Raw genomic sequence first — 18,910 nt, forward strand, 5'->3', positions numbered from 1 at the left:
GTTAGTAAAATTAGATGACTTTCATGTTGTCGCGATGATGTTGTCGCGCGCAAAAACATCTTTATGAATGGTACTGTGTACTGACTAAACACGTGAACCAAATCAAAACTAATAGTTTTGCACTTTGGAAAATTACAGAGGGAAGGCTTGATCAAAAAAGACGAAGCGAGCGGAGTGCGCAATATACTCGTACCTACCTACATCTTTAATTAGTCGGTATCTAATAGAAATACCTAAGTGCGACGTGAACCAATGCCTTGCTCAGTAAAAATAAATAAATACTGCATGTGTCAATGTCAATGACATTCCAAAAATTGCCCGTCAGTCAGTCAAACGTCTGTCATTTATCATACATTACTACGTATCGAGATCGAGGCATATCGCGACCTTTAAGATTATCAATTCACTCTCACGTTTTGCGTCAGGCAGACATCAGCTGATATTATCGATGTTGCAAGCTAGCACAAACAAACGTGTCTTGTTTTCATCGTTTAATCAAAAGTTAATCACCGCGACTGACGCATAAAGAAGTGCAAAATATTGCGTCATTTTTTTATTGGTAGGAAATTCGGCAATGTCTAGAAAAATAATCAAATATTTAAAATAAATAATTCAATTGCCTTCCCCATTATTGGCACGAGCGATTTTGCTTTACCGAGCTTTGGTGGTTGGATGGATGGCTTCAGCGTGTAAAGCAAAATTTTAAACTAACTTCATTATTTGTCATCCTTCCTTCCAATTACTATGATTAATAATTAATCAAGTTATAATTATTATAACATTACTTAGCGCCACTTGCACCATCCCACTAACCCGGGGTTAACCTGTTAAACCGTTAACCCAGTGTCAAATTGTACAGGTAATCATGGTAACTCCATGTTTAACCGGTTAAACCCGGGTTAGTGCGATGGTGCAAGTGGCCCTTAAAAGTAATGTCATTACTAGTGGTAGTGTCTGGTCCGTATAAGATATTATTGCGGGTGTCTAAACCGCTACTCCATACACACCAGTTACAACTGTTTTGTTAAACCCATTCCCTTGAACAGGTGGTCGCCAACGCGAGCGCCCTGGTCCGCCTCTGCGTCACCGTCGTGGCGTGCGCGCTGCTCATGCGCCTGACGCGGCGCGGGCTCGTCATGATCTCGGGCGTCGGCACCGCCGTCTGCACCCTCTCCCTCGCCTTCGTCCTGTACCAGGGTGACGCCGGCTACGCCGCACCCATCCTCATACTAGCATACGTCGGCTTCAACACCTTAGGCTTTTTCCTCCTCCCTGGCTTAATGATAGGCGAACTCCTCCCTACCAAAGTACGCGGTCTATGCGGCGGCTACATATTCTGTCTTTTCAATTCAGTTTTATTCGGATTCACTAAACTTTACCCGGTCATGAAAGACAAAATTGGTATGACGGGTGTTTTCGGACTTTTCGGTGCGTCATCATCCCTCGCTACTGTAGCACTATACCTTTTACTACCAGAGACGAAAGGCAAGTCTCTGTTGCAAATTGAACAGTATTATCAGAAGCCTAACTTATTGTGGGTGACGAGGAAAAAAGCTACGAATAACCAAAAGGTTTGAGTTGCAGTAGAATAATTGTAGTGTGAAATGTACTTAAGTAAAACGTTGGACCACAGACAATGAAAATATGTATAACTTATTTATACAAGCATTTTACCTAGGTAAGTATATACTGGGAGCACGATTTTTGTTGACACAAACATATGTATTATGTAAACATATGTATCGAAGGTACCTAATATTTATTCTGATTACATATTAGTAAGTTATTTAATATATATTTAACGAAACTGATCTCTGAATGCCGGTTTTAAAATATCATCACATGATCATATAATAGTAGATAGGCAGGTCCTTAACTACTTCCTAACACATGTATAAAAAATGCAAATATCGTGCATTTTGTACTTGTATATTTTATGAAACAGAAATATTTTGATAACCATATTGTCAAACACTTGTTAGTTTTATATACAAAGTAAGGCAGCCACTCGGTATCTTATATAATACGACTCTCGGCTCGTAAGGGAGATACATTGCCTTTTATATTATAATACGTAGGTAAATAAAACTCGAATAATAAACTAAGTGCTGCTTTGTGATATAACGTAGTTAATTTTATAGTAGGTCTCAAATTTCAAGCTATTGATGTTACTTATTGAAATATTTTCACATTTATTCGATTTTAAATAATGGTAACATTTTAAGTGGAAGCAATCTTAATTTGCATCGGCACTTATGTCATTCAATCTGTTCAAATGAGTTTGCCGCAACAACATATTTCCAATAGTTGTATAATGTTAATAACTATTAATTCATCAAGGAAATACAGCTTATACGAAGTACATATGTATAGTCAGCTGCAGTGATTTCTGACCCTACATACCTAAACACAAACATCTATCGGGGAATAGGAAATCTGTGTGGTTGATTGTACATACCAGTATCAGTGGACGTTTAGCGTTAGTTTTTTTTTTAATTTAAAACTAGACGACGAAGGCCGTGTGCAGTGCTGCACTACGTTTCCTCATTGCGAGATTTTTTATCTGTGATTTAAACTGAATTGTTGTTTGTTAAACAATTTAATAATATAAGCTGCTCTATCGTCGCTTAACCGTTTAATGTTGTATGTACATTTATATATTATATACTTGTTGATTGTGAATGCATTTAATCTTTTGTACTCACGTCAAAAATGTACTTGCTAGAAATGTTAATATACATAATATATACAATACACTCTTTTAAATACAATACTCTTTCCATCTGTATAAATTATTAATGTATATTAAAAAAAACTATTATGTAACTTTATTTTCTTGTGTACTTGGATGTGGCAATAAACGATTCTTATTCTTATATATATTTCGGCGCGGTTATAATTATTATCCGTCCAAAAGGTTAAGGTTAAGGTTAAAAAGACTACTTAACTATAGCCCAGTCCTAAGCAACAATAAAATACAAATCATAAGCGATTATCAATACCATGATCTAACTAACATGTTTATGTCGGTATAATCTTCTAGTAGGGCTATGATGGTCGGCTCTTTATCATTTGTCACCATGCCTGTCACGTTCTAACAAGTATGTAAGTGCGAAAGTGACGGGCATAGTGACAAGTGATAAAAATGGAACCATGATGCCACCGCAGGTATATATTTACTGTCAAAAACTCAATAAATTATACCGAAATAAACATATTGTGTATGTTTGGCAAAAAAACTTTTAAACAACATGTTCAGTGGAAGGGAAATTGTGATATAAATAAACACTTTACAAAAATATACTGTTTTATTTCAATGTTGAATATAATTCAGCGCTACTCAAGAAAGCCGTGTTTTATTGATTTTAGTGTATATTAGGGTAAAGCGCTAGAACATTTTATACATAAGTAAGCTACACACTAAAACCTTACCTAGTCAGTCCTCACTTCACTCGTGGTCTTGAAGCTGCTGGTACAGGTGTGGAAGTGAATCACATCAGGTGTGGCTACGGCGCTCAAGCATGAGAATGGTTGCTGAGAAGCAGTAGTACGAACTGTACGAATAGTACTATTATTATCTTTTCGGTGGTCTCGAATGAATACTTCAATTACAGCGAGCCGATGTTAGATATACACACATGTACTCGTTTCATCCGTGGTCCGGCCGCTGGTACCGGTGTGGAAGCAAGGCGCACACCGGACACACATGCAGTGTGGCCGTGACTGCGCTTGCGCATTCCCAGCAGTAGTACCTACTTAACACTATAAATATCTGTGGCCGTGAATGAGAACTTCAATAGTTGGCGACCCGAGCGGGCACAGTACAAGTGACATACACACATGTCTTCGCTTCACTCGTGGTCCGGCAGCCGCTGGTACAGGTGTGGACGCGAGGCGCAAGCCGGACACACATGCAGTGTCGCCGCGACCGCACTTGCACATTCCCAGCAGTAATGCTCGCGGCAACGTGGGCAGCGGTGCAACTGAACAAAAAACAGGAGAAATTACTAACTATACACTGAAATGGATGTAATATTATAATATACGAAAGAAAAAGTGACTAAAGCCTCCAGTACCCAGGGTAGGAAGCAACGTGCCAATCATTTACGCTCCGTAACGAACTAAACTCAACTGTCACAGTCGCACTAATATGGAATAATGATAGAGGCAAAGCGTTTCATTGTCGTAGTGCAAGCGATTGTCACCTGGGCTGCGATCGAAGCAACGTCTTCTGCATTCGCGGCAGGTGCCATAACTACTATTCACCTACTAGACCACCCGGTCACGGAGGCGGAGGTATTGGACGAAATTTCTTTTTGAATATATGCAATCATTTTTAAAGTCTTACGGCGCCCTTTGGCGTTAAATTACTCCCTCCCACTACTGCAAAGAAGGTTCATATTCCTTTGATTCTACGCTACAGCACTACACATCAAAGCGCTGGAGCCGGGATTTGTGTTGCGTGTTAGGAGAATGAAAGGAATATGGACCTTCTATGCAGAAGTTACATTTCATATTTAAATAGCAGGGCCAATAATCGCTAGCTGACGACTGTTAGCTGGTGCATTGACTGCTTCTAACATTAAAACATCAGGATAGACAATAAATGAGCTGCAATTGGACTTAACTGACATAATGTCGGATTACCGATAACGAGGATCTGGACGGAAATATATCGGGATGACAAAAGCGACTTCACTTCACGTGAGTCACGTCATCATTTCCATACATTATAATTTAAGATCCGATGGGCATTTTCTAAATCATGGTTTTTTGAAACTCCGTTAATTTCAAGGGTGCATTCCTGAGCTTCAATTAAGTTAAGACGACCGGTTTGGCCTAGTGGGTAGTGACCCTGCCTACGAAGCTGATGGTCCCGGGTTTAAATCCTGGTAAGGGCATGTATTTGTGTGATGAGCATGGATATTTCTTCCTGAGTCATGGGTGTTTTCTATGTATTTAAGTATTTATAAATATTTATATATTATATATGTATATCGTTGTCTAAGTACCCTCAACACAAGCCTTATTGAGCTTACTGTGGGACTTAGTCAATTTGTGTAATAATGTACTATAATAATAATAATATTTAGTTACTTTCTCAAAGACATTAATATTCTAATTAACTCCATTTTGGAGATAATTAATAAAAAATATATTTAATAAGGCCCCTACGAGCGTGTATACTTGCGTTATTGCCTGCTTTCATGTCGATTAGTGTTTAGTACGGGTTTATACATTTGCTACTAAACGCAAGTATGTAATATCTCGGATTTATTATGTTATGTCATCGTTGTCAATTGTTTAGGAGAGTTAAACATAATGCCCGTGTTACAACAACGCTATATGCAGAAATTAATAACTTTTTTAAAAGACATGCCCCGAAGGTACCGGAATTTAATAAAAACACGGTGTACATATAAACAAATGTCAATTTGCTAGAGCTATTCGTAGCCTTTAATGAATTGTATATCCTTTAATGAATTGTATATCCTGTAGTTTTTATTTATTAAGGTGTGCAATACAGATTATTCCATCAATCTAATAATATTTTTCCACGTGCCATTACTCGTAGGAATGTAAATAATAATTATTTACGATACAAGTGTAGAAAATAGGAAAATCGCAGCGAGTGGGGATAAATTAAAACACGACCGAAGCTATATTCCCACTTAGCCTATTCGCACGTGTATCGTACAACGGTTTACAGTACATATGGCTCTTTAAAGTTTCGATATATGCACGTAAACTGGTCATCATAGAGTGCGGACACCACATGTACTGTAAAATGTATAGTAACGTAATTTATAGGAAAGAAAAACAGACTATAGTTATTTCACGTTTTTTCAATATTCGTTGTAGCTACAAACTAAAACCAGTATTATAACTAGTTTTAATTTGTAAGTTTTAATTTGAAGGTCAGTCGTATACTTACTTCTTTATCTAGATCCACAAAAGGCCTTAAACACCCAAAACAGTACTGAGCTTGGCCTTCATTTGGTATTTCTTCATACGGCTCCACAGGGAACAGGTGATGGTAAGATCTGAAATAAATATTGCCATTTAAGTTATTTTATTAGTTTAGTCCAGCTAGGCTCCATGGACTAGCGCCGATTACCTAACATTATCTGACCGCCAAGACGAGCCAAGCGAAGCAAAAGAGCACCTTTTCTTTTTTTGGACACTCATAACGTGGGTTTGGATTATCCCAGATAAACAAAGTTCTCGGTATATGATGTCAATGGTGGACCTATTAAACATAAAAAGTTTCAATTGCATAGCTCTTATACTTAAGATTTTATTAATGTCTAGAAAACACCGATTTCGTCACTGGTACACTCCCTGATGATCATCAAAACACTTAAGGTAGTTCCTGAAGTCCTAGAAAGCTGAAATTTGGTATGTAAGCTAGTATTAGTACACAAACAACAAAAATTCTAAAACTTGGAACTTTTACCCCCCAACCCCTTAAACTAGGGGAGGAAAATTTGTATGAGGGTTCCGCAATTGCTGATGCTAGAGGTCTGAAAATTGATATATGGACTCCTTGTTATAAATTATAATTTACACCCAAATTAGGGGTTGGAAGATTGTTATAAGCAACTTACAAAAGGAAGTGAAATCCGACCAAAAACATTTTCATGTAAAATGTTGCAAAGGTTCGCACAGTCAAAAAGTTATCAGATCTCATGTAGAGCCAAGCTTCTAACTCTACAATACTTAACATCACAAAATTTATACCATAATCAAAATATGTCAATTAAGGTTTAGATTAAATCATAATATAAGAAAAATCAACGTATAATAATAATTATATTATAACAAGTAATAATATAAGAAATGGCATTATGGCAAGTGTATGATAGTTTTTTTTTTAATGATTCTATTAAACATTACACACCCTACCTGGCTAGATGTGGCGCTGACGCCAACGTGAGGCCGCAAGTCCGACACTGAGCGGGCAGGGAGCAGTATTTGCTGCGACATTGCGGGCAGAGGTGGCCCTCCGTGCCTACGCCTTCACCCTCTTCCAAGTGACTGAAAAGAAACACAATTACTTATCTAATTATTCTATTCAGGTAGGTAAGAGCCAAACTAGATACAAAGTTGGGTCAAGTTTTGTAAAGTGCTACCCATACTAAGCCCTAAAACTTAGCTTATTAATTGGTGTCACAGATTACGCGAATTTGCGAGGAACCGAGACTTTTTTCGAGTATTGTTATGTAATTTAGACTGAGCGACGACTATGTAAGACAGCCAGCTTCACTGAGGACCAGTTGCATCAACGACATTTGAAGGACTGATTGATGTCCCATTGCTATTAATTCCAAAACATTCCATACAAGAAAACTTTGCGAAAGTTTTAAGGCTGACAGACTGTTTAGTGCAACCGACCTTTACGACTCCAAATTTTTTAAATGAACTGTTGTCATTGTTACTATTTGTGTGCCTCCACACTAGTACGGTCGCCAAATCTCAAAAGCCCTCTAGAAACACGATTTAATTGACTCGGCTCGGCCTTACCCACAACCGGTATCAATGTGTTCGGACAGTTCTCCTGATCACCGTACATGCGGTAGTAAAGCGGAAAAATGGTGGAGGGGATAGTAATGACGTCACAAAGATGGCGGCCGGACCTATTCTTTTTGGCGGTGTATCTCGAAAACCACTTAACCGATTTTAATCATCGAGGTGTCAAATAATAGCTTATATTATGGAGATTATTTCCTTTTCTACAAACATTGACGTGAAACCTATAGGAAAAAAAATAATCACAAAAAACAGTTTTTTTATTAAATTATTATTTTTTATTTTGTAAAAATCTCCGTAAATATTAGCATTTCGCAAATTTTGTTTAATATAAAACATATTGCTTCATTATCAAGGAATATAATGAGCCTTAAAACATACAGATCGAGTAATAAACAATGAAGCTACACTCATTTATTTGCGCATGGGTAACGATAACTGGCTTTTACCGGTCGAAACTGTGGTGACTGTTACGATACGTATTGAATGGAATTTATAGAGTATCGGTTTTAATTACTGAAATTATAATGACAATTATAAAAACCAGACTTGATAATGTTACCTTACTTCGACGTTTAGTCTCTTTTTTCGTCTTAATCATAGGTAGGTACATATTTCTTTTTACTTAAAAATTTTATACAGGGTGAACTTTTAACCACCAGTCATACTCTGCGCAGCGACTTTATAGGTCATACTGAACAACTTTTACTATTAGTAGTCCCCAAGCCGCTCCGAGGCCAGATTTAATTGACTCAGCTCGGCCTTACCCACAACCGGTATCAATGTGTTCGGGCGTTTCTCCTGATCACCGTACATGCGGTAGTAAAGCGGAAAAATGGTGGGAGGGGATAGTAATGACGTCACAAAGATGGCGTCCGGACCTATTCTTTTTGGCGGTGTATCTCGAAAACCACTTAACCGATTGTATTCATCGAGGTGTCAACTAATAGCTTATATTATGGAGATTATTTCCTTTTTACAAACATTTACGTGAAACCTATAGGAAAATAATAATCACAAAAAACATTTTTTTTTTATACATTTGGTTGGTAGGTTTGTCTTATGTTTTAAAGCAGTAAAATCTTTCAAGTCGAAACACAGTATAAATATACATTTTGTTGTCTAATCTAAAAGTATGATGTTCATTGTTTAAGACTGATTAGTGATTACTGAATTAAATAACATGCTATTTGTTATTTTTGTTTTATTTTTTAAATCAGGTATTAATTTATTCACTATGTATCACTACACAGGCAAAATGTGTATCATAGTTGGTCTGTAAGTACTTACTACTTGTGTCGAATATAGGTATAAGATGAAATTTTAACCACCAGCCATACTCTGCGCAGTGACTTTACAGGTCATACTGAACAACTTTTATTATGGGACCAATGCCGAATCACGCAAGAAAATTTGGATCTGGAATGACACCCACTGGCTGTGCCCTACCACACAAAGCGAGATGACATTCACAATGCCCATACCTCTCTTTTGGACGTAGTTTAAGGACGTACCCGGGTCCATGACGCATGCTCGCCACACCGCTGCTTAAAATAAGCTGACGCACCGTAAATTGAACTGCGTAAAAATCGCAAAAAATATTACACGGAGATCTTATGGCAGACACCGTACCGGTGACGTAAAAGACGCAACTGTTTTGCGAACAAAAAAGATTCGCGTGAAGCACGTCACTGCGATTCCGTACCGTCACCGTTTTTTAAACAGCGGTGTGGGGAGCATGCGTCAAAAACGGTACGCATACGACGCGTCACTGCGATTCCGTATCGTGACCGTTTTTTAAGCTGCGGTCTGGTCGCACCTTGTATTGTATTGTATTGTATTGTATTCGGGCGATTTTTCCGCAACTCGACGACTTGCGCCTATTTTGCGTGATATGTTGGGGGTGGGCTAGTCCTGCCAGCCCAGCTCCTCGAGGAATCCTATCAAACCTTTGATGTTGAGTAGGACCTCGGGGAGGTCTCTCGGAGATCCGAGATGTTTAGCCCTGTATGGAGTCACTCCGCTGCATTCCAGCACCACGTGAGAGGCTGTTTCTTCTGTCTCCATGCAACCTCGGCACAGGGGACTGTCTGTGACACCTGTTGTGAAAAGATGTTTGTTAAATAGTCCATGACCTGTTATGACACTGGTTACCATACTCAGTCGGACCTTCCCTAGTTGCAGGAGCGCCCTTGTGAGTTTTCCGTTGATGCCAGGCATGGCTTCTTTTGCCTGTCTGCATCCAGTCTGGTTCAGCCAGTGTTCTGTGTGTAGTTTCCCTGTACGTGCCAGCAGCATTGAGCGTACCTTGCTAAATGGTATCGGAAGAATCGGTTCCGGACCAATCGCCCCCGCATTCGATCCTTGCCTGGCAAGCTCATCCGCAGCATCGTTACCTCGGGATCCACTGTGTCCCTTGATCCACTGTAGGGTGATCTTGTTATTATGACATACCTCCATTAGTCGTTCGTGGCATTCGTGTATAAGTTTGGATGTAACTATATGGCTATTTAGAGCCATTAAGACTGCTCTACTGTCGGAGAGTATGCGGATGGAGGATCCTACTACCTTCCTTGCAGTGATGGCAGTCGCCGCGTTTATGATGCCCATGCACTCAGCTTGGAATACCGAGTTATAGGCTCCTAGCGGAGTGGTGATTGACATGTTCAGGTCTTCTGAGAAGGTTCCAGAGCCCGATCCGCTGTCTGTTTTGGACCCATCAGTGAAGAATCTCAGCTCCCGGGGATTGAGTCCTTCATGATTGTCGTCCTCATATAACTGTATTTTGTACCTTTTATCGAAGATAGCTTGTTTGTGAATCCGGTCCGTGCCTGACCTAAGCACTGGAAATTCGTCATACACCTTTTCCAGGCATTTTGTGTGAAGAGCTCCTGTGATGTTAGACCATATCTTGAGGGTTCGCAACCTTACCGCTGAGAGACTGGCCTCTTGCTGTATGTGTAGGTGCAGCGGTGGAAGGTTTAGCATGACCTCCATGGCTGCAGTCGGGGTAGACCTCGTGCAGCCAGTGGTGGCCGCGCATGCGAGCCTTTGAAGTCTTTGTAGTTTGTCTCGTACGTTGCCTAGGTTTGTTCTTGGCCACCAAACCAGAGCACCGTAACAGAGTAAGGGGCGGATTATCGTCTTATAGAGCCAGAGGGTAATTTTCGGGTTGAGTCCCCACCTCTTACCAATCATCCTTCTGCACTGCCAGAAGACAACTCCCGCCTTGTCTATCCGTTTGTTGATGTGGTTGTTCCAATTGAGTTTATTGTCGAGAGTTAGTCCTAAGTACTTAACTTCATCGGACAGCTGTAGCTCAGTTTGGAAAAGTGTTGGTCTGGTAAAGTTGGTCGCACCTTTATATGGGACAGTCAAAATTTTTTTCGCGATTTCGGAATTGGTCCCATAGTAAAAGTTGTTAAGTATGACCTATAAAGTCGCTGCGCAGAGTATGACTGGTGGTTAAAAGTTCACCCTGTATAAAATTTTTAAGTAAAAAGAAATATGTACCTACCTATGATTAAGACGAAAAAAGAGACTAAACGTCGAAGTAAGGTAACATTATTGTGTCTGGTTTTTATAATTTTAATTATAATTTCAGTAATTAAAACCGATACTCTATAAATTCCATTCAATACGTATCGTAACAGTCACCACAGTTTCGACCGGTAAAAGCCAGTTATCGTTACCCATGCGCAAATAAATGAGTGTAGCTTCATTGTTTATTACTCGATCTGTATGTTTTAAGGCTCATTATATTCCTTGATAATGAAGCAATATGTTTTATATTAAACAAAATTTGCGAAATGCTAATATTTACGGAGATTTTTACAAAATAAAAAATAATAATTTAATAAAAAAACTGTTTTTTGTGATTATTTTTTTTCCTATAGGTTTCACGTAAATGTTTGTAGAAAAGGAAATAATCTCCATAATATAAGCTATTATTTGACACCTCGATGATTAAAATCGGTTAAGTGGTTTTCGAGATACACCGCCAAAAAGAATAGGTCCGGCCGCCATCTTTGTGACGTCATTACTATCCCCTCCACCATTTTTCCGCTTTACTACCGCATGTACGGTGATCAGGAGAACTGTCCGAACACATTGATACCGGTTGTGGGTAAGGCCGAGCTGAGTCAATTAAATCTGGCCTCGGAGCGGCTTGGCGACCGTACTACACAGGTACTGACCACATGCACTGCGTGACGGGCGGGGGCGCGCTGTTGTCCTGCTCGGAGGGCGGCGCGTGCGGGAAGCCCATCTTCACGAGCCCCGCGTCCAGGCTGCGCGCGCGCGCCGGCGGCGCCGTGCAGTCCAGCAGGAGGGTGCGGTAGTGGACGTCGTCTAGTATCACCTAAATACCATTTATTATTCATTATCAGGCTACGTCCCAGAGGCCATCTCTCACAAGAGGGTTTTGGGCCGCTTTTTTCCAGCACGGAACGTTTGCCTTGGTATGCTATAATTCTTTTCGTTGTATTGTTTTGGACCACTCTGTCACATGTGTATTTCTGTATATTATCAAATAAATAAAAAAAGACGAGTGACATTGCATTTCTTTTTAGTTGTATATAACATTTACTGTGGGAAAAACTAAATTTAATCTCATTCAAAAAGCTTCTAAGGTCGACTATTGTTTAAGTACCCGTTAAGTTCCTGTAGTGTTATTATATTAGTTTAGTAGGGTCTAGCTCTGTGTTTTACCGCTCTGCCGAATATAGGCACTATAGGCAGAGTCAAGTGAATATTGTTTATTTTATATTTGTGTAATTTAGTACAGCTTTTAGTTGCGTGGGAAGCTCTTGGTGCCGCTATATCGTATCGTTCTCGGGAGATAGTGCAGATGTCGACGTTCACTCGAAACGGTAAAGGATATAATAGGGTCATAGGCTTGGCAGGCCAATGTCAGAAATTCTTTGTGCTTACCAGTTAATAAAAAGGTTAGAATGTAATTTACAAATTGACCATGTTAGCTTGAAATCCTATATTTTTACTTACCCCATATTCGCCACCAGTATCTTGACATAACTTCTTACAGATCCTAACTTCAGCTGCCAGCCCTATTACACTACACCTGATACCGTCGGTCTTAAGACTCTGCAATAATTAACATTTAACAAAATATCATTTAAAAGAAATAAGTACTTATTTTTAGAATTTAGGCACAGTTTAGGAATCTGATCTAGATGTAAGTACATCAAAATACTACTACTTCCCCAAAAAACTAGCTGCCATAGGGACAGCAATTATGAATGATGAGGAACAAAACTGTGGTCTTCGATATGTATATGTTGACTTGTTACTGGAGAAAAGTTCACCCGGTTTGTGATTGTGTGGTTTGCATGGATCTTCCTTGTCTATTACATGTAACACCTAGTACTTTGAACACCAAAAAATGGAACTTATTATATTCCCAACATACCTGTATTTTATTATTAATTATTTTTTTATTAAAGCCCTTTTTTTTCCAATCAGCTTCTTTTCTATTAGCCTGCATTTATTTAGTTTATAACTATATATTCTTGGGTATGGGCCTCCTCCAGCTTATGCCAGGCCTCTCTGTCCATTGCACTCTTTCTCCATTTCTCTCATACTATCGCTTTTATATCATCTGTCCACCTTTTCCTGGGACATATAGTTGCATACCTGTATAGTTGTAGTTATGTCCCCCGGGTCACAAGTAGTGAGTGAGGCAAATAACACTAGAAGTTCTCTTGAAGCATGTCCAGGAAGGGGCTTGAGGACTCGACTTGCAAACTCCAATGTGTTCTGCAGTGATGGCTCACCAATCAGGGCTATATTTGACAAGCTGGGGAAAAAAGAATGTGATTTTGGAACAGTAACAATTTTTCCAAGTGTTTGTGAAACGGATACTTATGGCGAAAAACCAGATAAGCACCCGTACACAAGGAGATCCAAATGCTTAAATGGCATTGGATTGGGAATATGGCATGTTACTCTGATGTTAGACTGATACAGCGCTATGCACATATTATAGCGGCATCCCACTCACACATCAGTGTGCCATGTTTGGCTACTAAGTGCAATGTTAAGTATGGCACTCTCAATGCCACATTGGAGCAATTTTAGCCTAGTCAGACGAGGGTGTTCCATTTAAAGACCACTTGTAGAAAGGTTTTCAATAAGTATATCTTAAATCTTACCCTTGTACAGCCTTTATGTGTTTTCTAAGATTTCCTGACATTTCTGTGAGCCTTTCTGCTCTCTTGTTCTTCATGAGCACCAGGCCCAGTTGGCTCAAGGGGTTTTGATCAAAGAATTCTTCTATAAATCTCTCTAACAACTGAAAAAGGCACAGATTATTTCTATCACAAACAACTTAAAAAATGTGCAAATGTTACATTAATCTGTCCAAAATTATACATATAAAAAATTATAAATTAATGTAATAATGGTTTATGAGCAATGATCAGAGACAAGTAGCAATTTATGTCACTTTGATGTCGAAAATAATAACTTTTTTTTTATGATAGAGGAGGCAAACAAGCAGATGGATCACCTGATGGTAAGCGATTACCGCCGCCCATGGACACCTGCAACACCAGAGGGGTTGTAAGTGTGTTGCCAGTCTTTAAGATGGGAGTACACTCTTTTCTTGAAGGTTCGAAGGTAGTATCGGTCCAGAAATAGCTAACATGGATAAGCCTGTTATTAAAAATGAAACAAAACTTATGCTGTAAAAGACTACTAAATTTTATCATTGTAGTAATTTTTTTTGTTTGAAATTTTCAATTGTTTTTGTTTATTATTGATGACCCGCTTGTAATAGAGACCTCTCTACATCAACAGATGTTAGCTGTGCTAAGTTATAAATCATTCCAGTTTCTTATAAAAAACCATGCATACTTAATATATAACCCTTTACCAGGCTAAGGGATATATATTTCCCACATGAAGCACTTCAAACATGTGTTCTATTTTCGATGAGTAAGACTGACATTCCATTGTCATTTTTGAACTGTCAGCCTGGTAAAGGGTTAAACTATACACAAAATGTAAATTAAGTCATATCCATGTTATGTTATGTTATACTTTCATTCTAAAATTGCTACCTGTATCAGATCATTATTATATATTTATGAAAATAATACAAAATTGATAATGTCAGTTACGCAGCAGAGCATACATAAGAACGTCTGTGTGTTTTATGTAGAAGTAATTGTGTATACATACAAATAAGATCAAAATAGAAAAAGATATGTCAAACCTTTAGTGTGCAAAGGAATCTAGTAGGTTTTATATCCTGGCAGCTCATCGCCTCGGAGCAGTCCACGGCTACCAGAAGATGCCGCATCATGCCCAGCCTCACGGGCCCTTTGCGCGGCGCCGCTGCCTTCCGAGCCGCCTTTTGGGCGAACTCCGCCACCAGGCCTTCCACCAAACCATCCTCATCTTCTTTGATTGCCTCCCTATATTAAAGAATTTGGTCGATTATTACAATTCAGAAACCAAAAATTATACTAAGCTTAAAAAAATTACGAAAGTTGTAGTGCAAACCAAACATAACCTCAATTCAATAAAACTATGATAAAAATAAGATATAGAAAGCTAGGACAGCTACTAACCAAGTTTTCTCATAGCCGGTTTCCCATCGATACTCTTTGGGATCCACTTCGTCGTCTGCCATTGTTATTGTCTGAGGTTTTTAATAAGATTTATGCAAGTGTTTAACAACAATGAATTAGGTTATCTGAATTTAAACCAGCATTGAGTAGGAATCTAACATGTATCAAAAAAGTACACATAAAACAGGTTCTCCTTTATATACTTCAACAAAATTTAATTGAAATGAATATACAATACTAATGAATGCCCAGTATTCAAGTAACATCAATAAATTTTTCGTGTTATGGCTCCATCGTAGGAATAGCAATTTATTTTAGAACTGTCAGTGTCAACTTGACAAACGGCTTTTTTTATTACTGCCTTGGGCTATAGTGTATACAGCCACAGTTAATATATTTTACCCAATTACGACAAAGTTAAAATCAAGTGTAATGGTTTTAGCAATGTAAGTATAACATATAATTTGCACATATAATTCGGCTTTGATTTGGCAAAAGTTTAGAGCCAAATTCAAAACTGTCTCATTTCAAGAATAGATAGAGAGAATCGTTCTGTCTTTGTTTTGACGCTAATACTAGCACCCAAAAGAATGAAAAAAGGAATGAGTAATAATTAATTATAATAATTTTCCTTGATCTTACTGCTGACAAGTTGTACTTGCCAGACTATATATACCGATCGAGAATATTGAATTTCAGCATTAAAACTGATATTGAGGTCATGGACCAAGGTGTACTAATCGATTACATTTAAGACCTCTACTCACCTTGCAACAAAACGCATGGGATTTTAAATACATTGCTCGCTTAGTAGGTTTCACAAATTCAATCTTCAGTGAAAAGCCGCAATGTGTCAATAATCGCACACGATTTATTGCAAGGTGAATAGAGGCCTAGGTTAGGTGGTGCCAGGGGGCCTACCGCGAAAACCGATTTTTTTTCATATTTCAACATTTTTCTCTGTCACTCTAATTACGTTTTAGTGAAAGTAAAAGAGAAAGATCCCTGCAAATTTCGGTTTTCGCGGTAGGCGCCCTGACTTCCTTCGCGAACAGTTTATCATGTAATTTAATTTTCTCATTGCGTTTATCCCCATGTCCAAAAAGTATCATGTCTATGCATTTACGCTTGACTTAGGCCAATTTTCTTACAGGACCCAATGGAAATGGCGTCTATGTATTATGTATCTTTATGCTAAAAGCAGGATTTATGGAAAAGATAGGATACTTAGGATAGGGATCATAGGGAAGAATACTAGAATAATTTTTACTAATTTTATTGTTCGATAAGACGGACATAAGATACAAAAATAGTTAAAATAATGACGCAGATTCTTAAAATAACGAACATTTTGAACATCTCGACAGTATGTAAGGTATTATTTTCGCAGACATGTTTATGCGCGCCACGGTGCCACGACATAAAAGCTGCAGAAATAAGACCATATTTAATATACAAATGTTTGGGACCAATACTGCCTCCCTAATGCTGTCGTTTACCAATAAATTAGGTCCTTAATAGTTAACAATATTCTAATGTAAACAATAATTGCCAGGTCTATTATGGAGTGTTATTTTACAATGTTACTTGATTTAGATACTACAAAAGGGCTACATTCTGCAGCCCTACACTAAAATACATCAGCTGATTTCAATTATTTCTAGTCATAAATGTAAGATGAGAAAGAACCCCACTGATCTGAAAACTATTTAAAATAAAAACCTATTTAATTACAAAATATTTGAATTAATTTGGTTATAAAGTTATATTAACACTAAGAACATTTCTGAGTAAAGAGGTTTACACATTGAATATTTGTCAGCTCAGTATCTAATGTTACCCCATATATTTTTTACAAGTTCTTTGTGTTGATGCAACCTTAGGTACAATCTTGAGTAATATATAAACAAAATAATACTTGAGATAGAGCTTAGACAAGATTATACCTTACCCTAATTAAACATCTATTAGCCAGTTTCAGAGACTTGTGGGGTAGCCCCGGAATCAACAGAGTAAGTATACAATACCAATTGAAGTTCTTTATAGATTCTTTTGTGGAATGCATTTGGCTGCAACAGACAAGATAACATAGGTGCAACTGTAAAACATGCCTGTTGTACTGCAACTGAACTGATTTTCAAAAGAATCAAATGCCCGTTTTATCTATGACATTTTACAGTTGCAGCTATACTTTGAGATGGTGGTAGTTGAGCTTTTGAAACATTCCAGGATGTTGTGTGTTCACTCGGTGGCGGCCATGGCGCGTGCTTGCGCACGGACTCGCTTGTCATACTCTAGTCGATTTTGGCTGTAATAAAAAGAAGTTTTTAATTATGATTACATTATACATTATCTTTACCACTAAAAAGTCAATTATAGGTTAATTAAGTATTAGAAAGAATTCACTGATGCGATAACTGATAAGTAGCCACTTGACAAAGTTTTTTTTGCCGAGGATTGAGGATCAGAGGACTATAACTGACAAACAAGTCAGCTAAGGGCTATTCTGTTTATAAGTTCCTGGACCATTCCAGGTCCTTCCAAGAACCACTGGTGTAGATGAAAAATTTATTAACCCTATATAGGGCACACTTAGATATTACAAAGCAAAATGACCATCCTATACATCATTTTATAAAAAATTAGGCTTGAATGGCATATTTTTTTTTTCTCTTGGACTATTAAAGGATTAAGGCAATACTAACCAGTAAATTGTGTAAGCTTCAGCTTGTGCAGGGTCCTTCACATTGGGCTCATTCAGTAGATCTTGGATGCCAAGTAGAATCTGTTTGATTGTAATGGCGGGACGCCAGTCTTTCTCCTCATCCAGCAGAGACAGGCACACTGTTCCGGATGGGTACACATTGGGATGGAACAGAGGAGGCTCGAATTTGCATTTTGGGGGGCTTGATGGGTAGTCATCTTTGAAGATCATACGCAGTTTGTATAAGCCTCCCTCCCATGGTGTCTGAAATTAATAAACAAATGTTATTTAAGTAAGTACGACGATGATATTTAAAAAATGTGCATTGTTTTGGATTCCATTCTAAGAACACGAAAGAAACACGTAAACGACGAAGGTAACACGTAATAATGCTCCGTCGTACAATGTTCCGTCAAATAATTACATACAATCAGCAAAATATCTTAATTGGCGAAGAATAATGAATAATCTAAAAAGGTGAGAAGAAGATAACTACTGAAAAATCTAGAACTATACTAACCCCCTTCTTTCCAGGAATCGCACACTCCCATGTCATCAAATTGAGTGATCCATCGGGGTTTTTCATTGGTCTGGCTACAAATCCCTGAAAAAAATAAGACAGACCCGTTAAAACACCAAACAATTGTTGTTTGCAAAAAAACGGTAATCCAAATCCTACATACGAAAGGATGGTCTCTGCGCCAAGCTTTTCTCTCCTCCGCTAAACGTGCACTGGCTATTCCCGACATCTGGAATATATACTAATGGAACGTTAACATTTTGCACCTTATGAACATAAAATATGATTATCAATAAATTAGTAATGATATCGATGTACTCACTTTATAATTTTAAATTAAATAAAAATTGCACGGCGCGAATAAAAGCGTCCCACGATGCGTCAAGCAGACAATTAATATTTTTTTATTTGTTCACGTAGGTAAAATATAGAATTCACCAATAACAAGCAAACTACGCTTCATTCATTGGTTAAATTTGACTATCTGTTGAAGACTTAACCAATCGTCTTGAACTTACAAAACATGATGCAGAAAAAACATAGAGAACGAACAAATTACTACCA

General features: G+C 38.2%; 3 protein-coding genes across 5 annotated transcripts in view; 1 reads left to right on the forward strand and 2 right to left on the reverse strand.

The window, feature by feature from the left end:
• Positions 1-3,299, forward strand: part of LOC133524153 (facilitated trehalose transporter Tret1-like) — a 33,283-nt gene extending 29,984 nt beyond the window's left edge. For both annotated transcript variants that reach the window (XM_061860017.1, XM_061860016.1), the window contains exon 7: positions 1,047-3,299. In XM_061860017.1, coding sequence (XP_061716001.1) covers positions 1,047-1,577 — 531 coding nt within the window. In that variant the 3' untranslated portion in view covers positions 1,578-3,299. The remainder of the gene's footprint in view (positions 1-1,046) is intronic.
• LOC133524154 (general transcription factor IIH subunit 2) lies at positions 3,290-15,430 on the reverse strand. Its single transcript, XM_061860018.1, has 9 exons — positions 15,123-15,430; positions 14,765-14,966; positions 13,701-13,840; positions 13,183-13,345; positions 12,535-12,633; positions 11,727-11,890; positions 6,907-7,038; positions 5,936-6,044; positions 3,290-3,983 (listed from the first exon to the last, which is right to left on the reverse strand). Exons 1-9 carry the CDS (start codon positions 15,182-15,184, stop codon positions 3,852-3,854), a joined length of 1,203 nt encoding a protein of 400 aa, XP_061716002.1. The 5' UTR covers positions 15,185-15,430; the 3' UTR covers positions 3,290-3,851.
• A 952-nt stretch (positions 15,431-16,382) lies between these two features.
• LOC133524150 (SUMO-conjugating enzyme UBC9-A) lies at positions 16,383-18,862 on the reverse strand. Of its 2 annotated transcripts, none has more exons than XM_061860006.1 (5): positions 18,669-18,862; positions 18,510-18,587; positions 18,347-18,430; positions 17,828-18,090; positions 16,383-17,430 (listed from the first exon to the last, which is right to left on the reverse strand). In XM_061860006.1, exons 2-5 carry the CDS (start codon positions 18,573-18,575, stop codon positions 17,364-17,366), a joined length of 480 nt encoding a protein of 159 aa, XP_061715990.1. In that variant the 5' UTR covers positions 18,576-18,587; positions 18,669-18,862; the 3' UTR covers positions 16,383-17,363. The 2 variants fall into 2 exon arrangements, with proteins under 2 accessions (XP_061715990.1, XP_061715991.1); XM_061860007.1 differs by having other exon boundaries at positions 18,510-18,575; positions 18,669-18,761.
• Between the last annotated feature and the right edge of the window lie 48 nt (positions 18,863-18,910).

The sequence above is a fragment of the Cydia pomonella genome, chromosome 13, assembly GCF_033807575.1.
Source record: "Cydia pomonella isolate Wapato2018A chromosome 13, ilCydPomo1, whole genome shotgun sequence".
Taxonomy (NCBI): domain Eukaryota; kingdom Metazoa; phylum Arthropoda; class Insecta; order Lepidoptera; family Tortricidae; genus Cydia; species Cydia pomonella.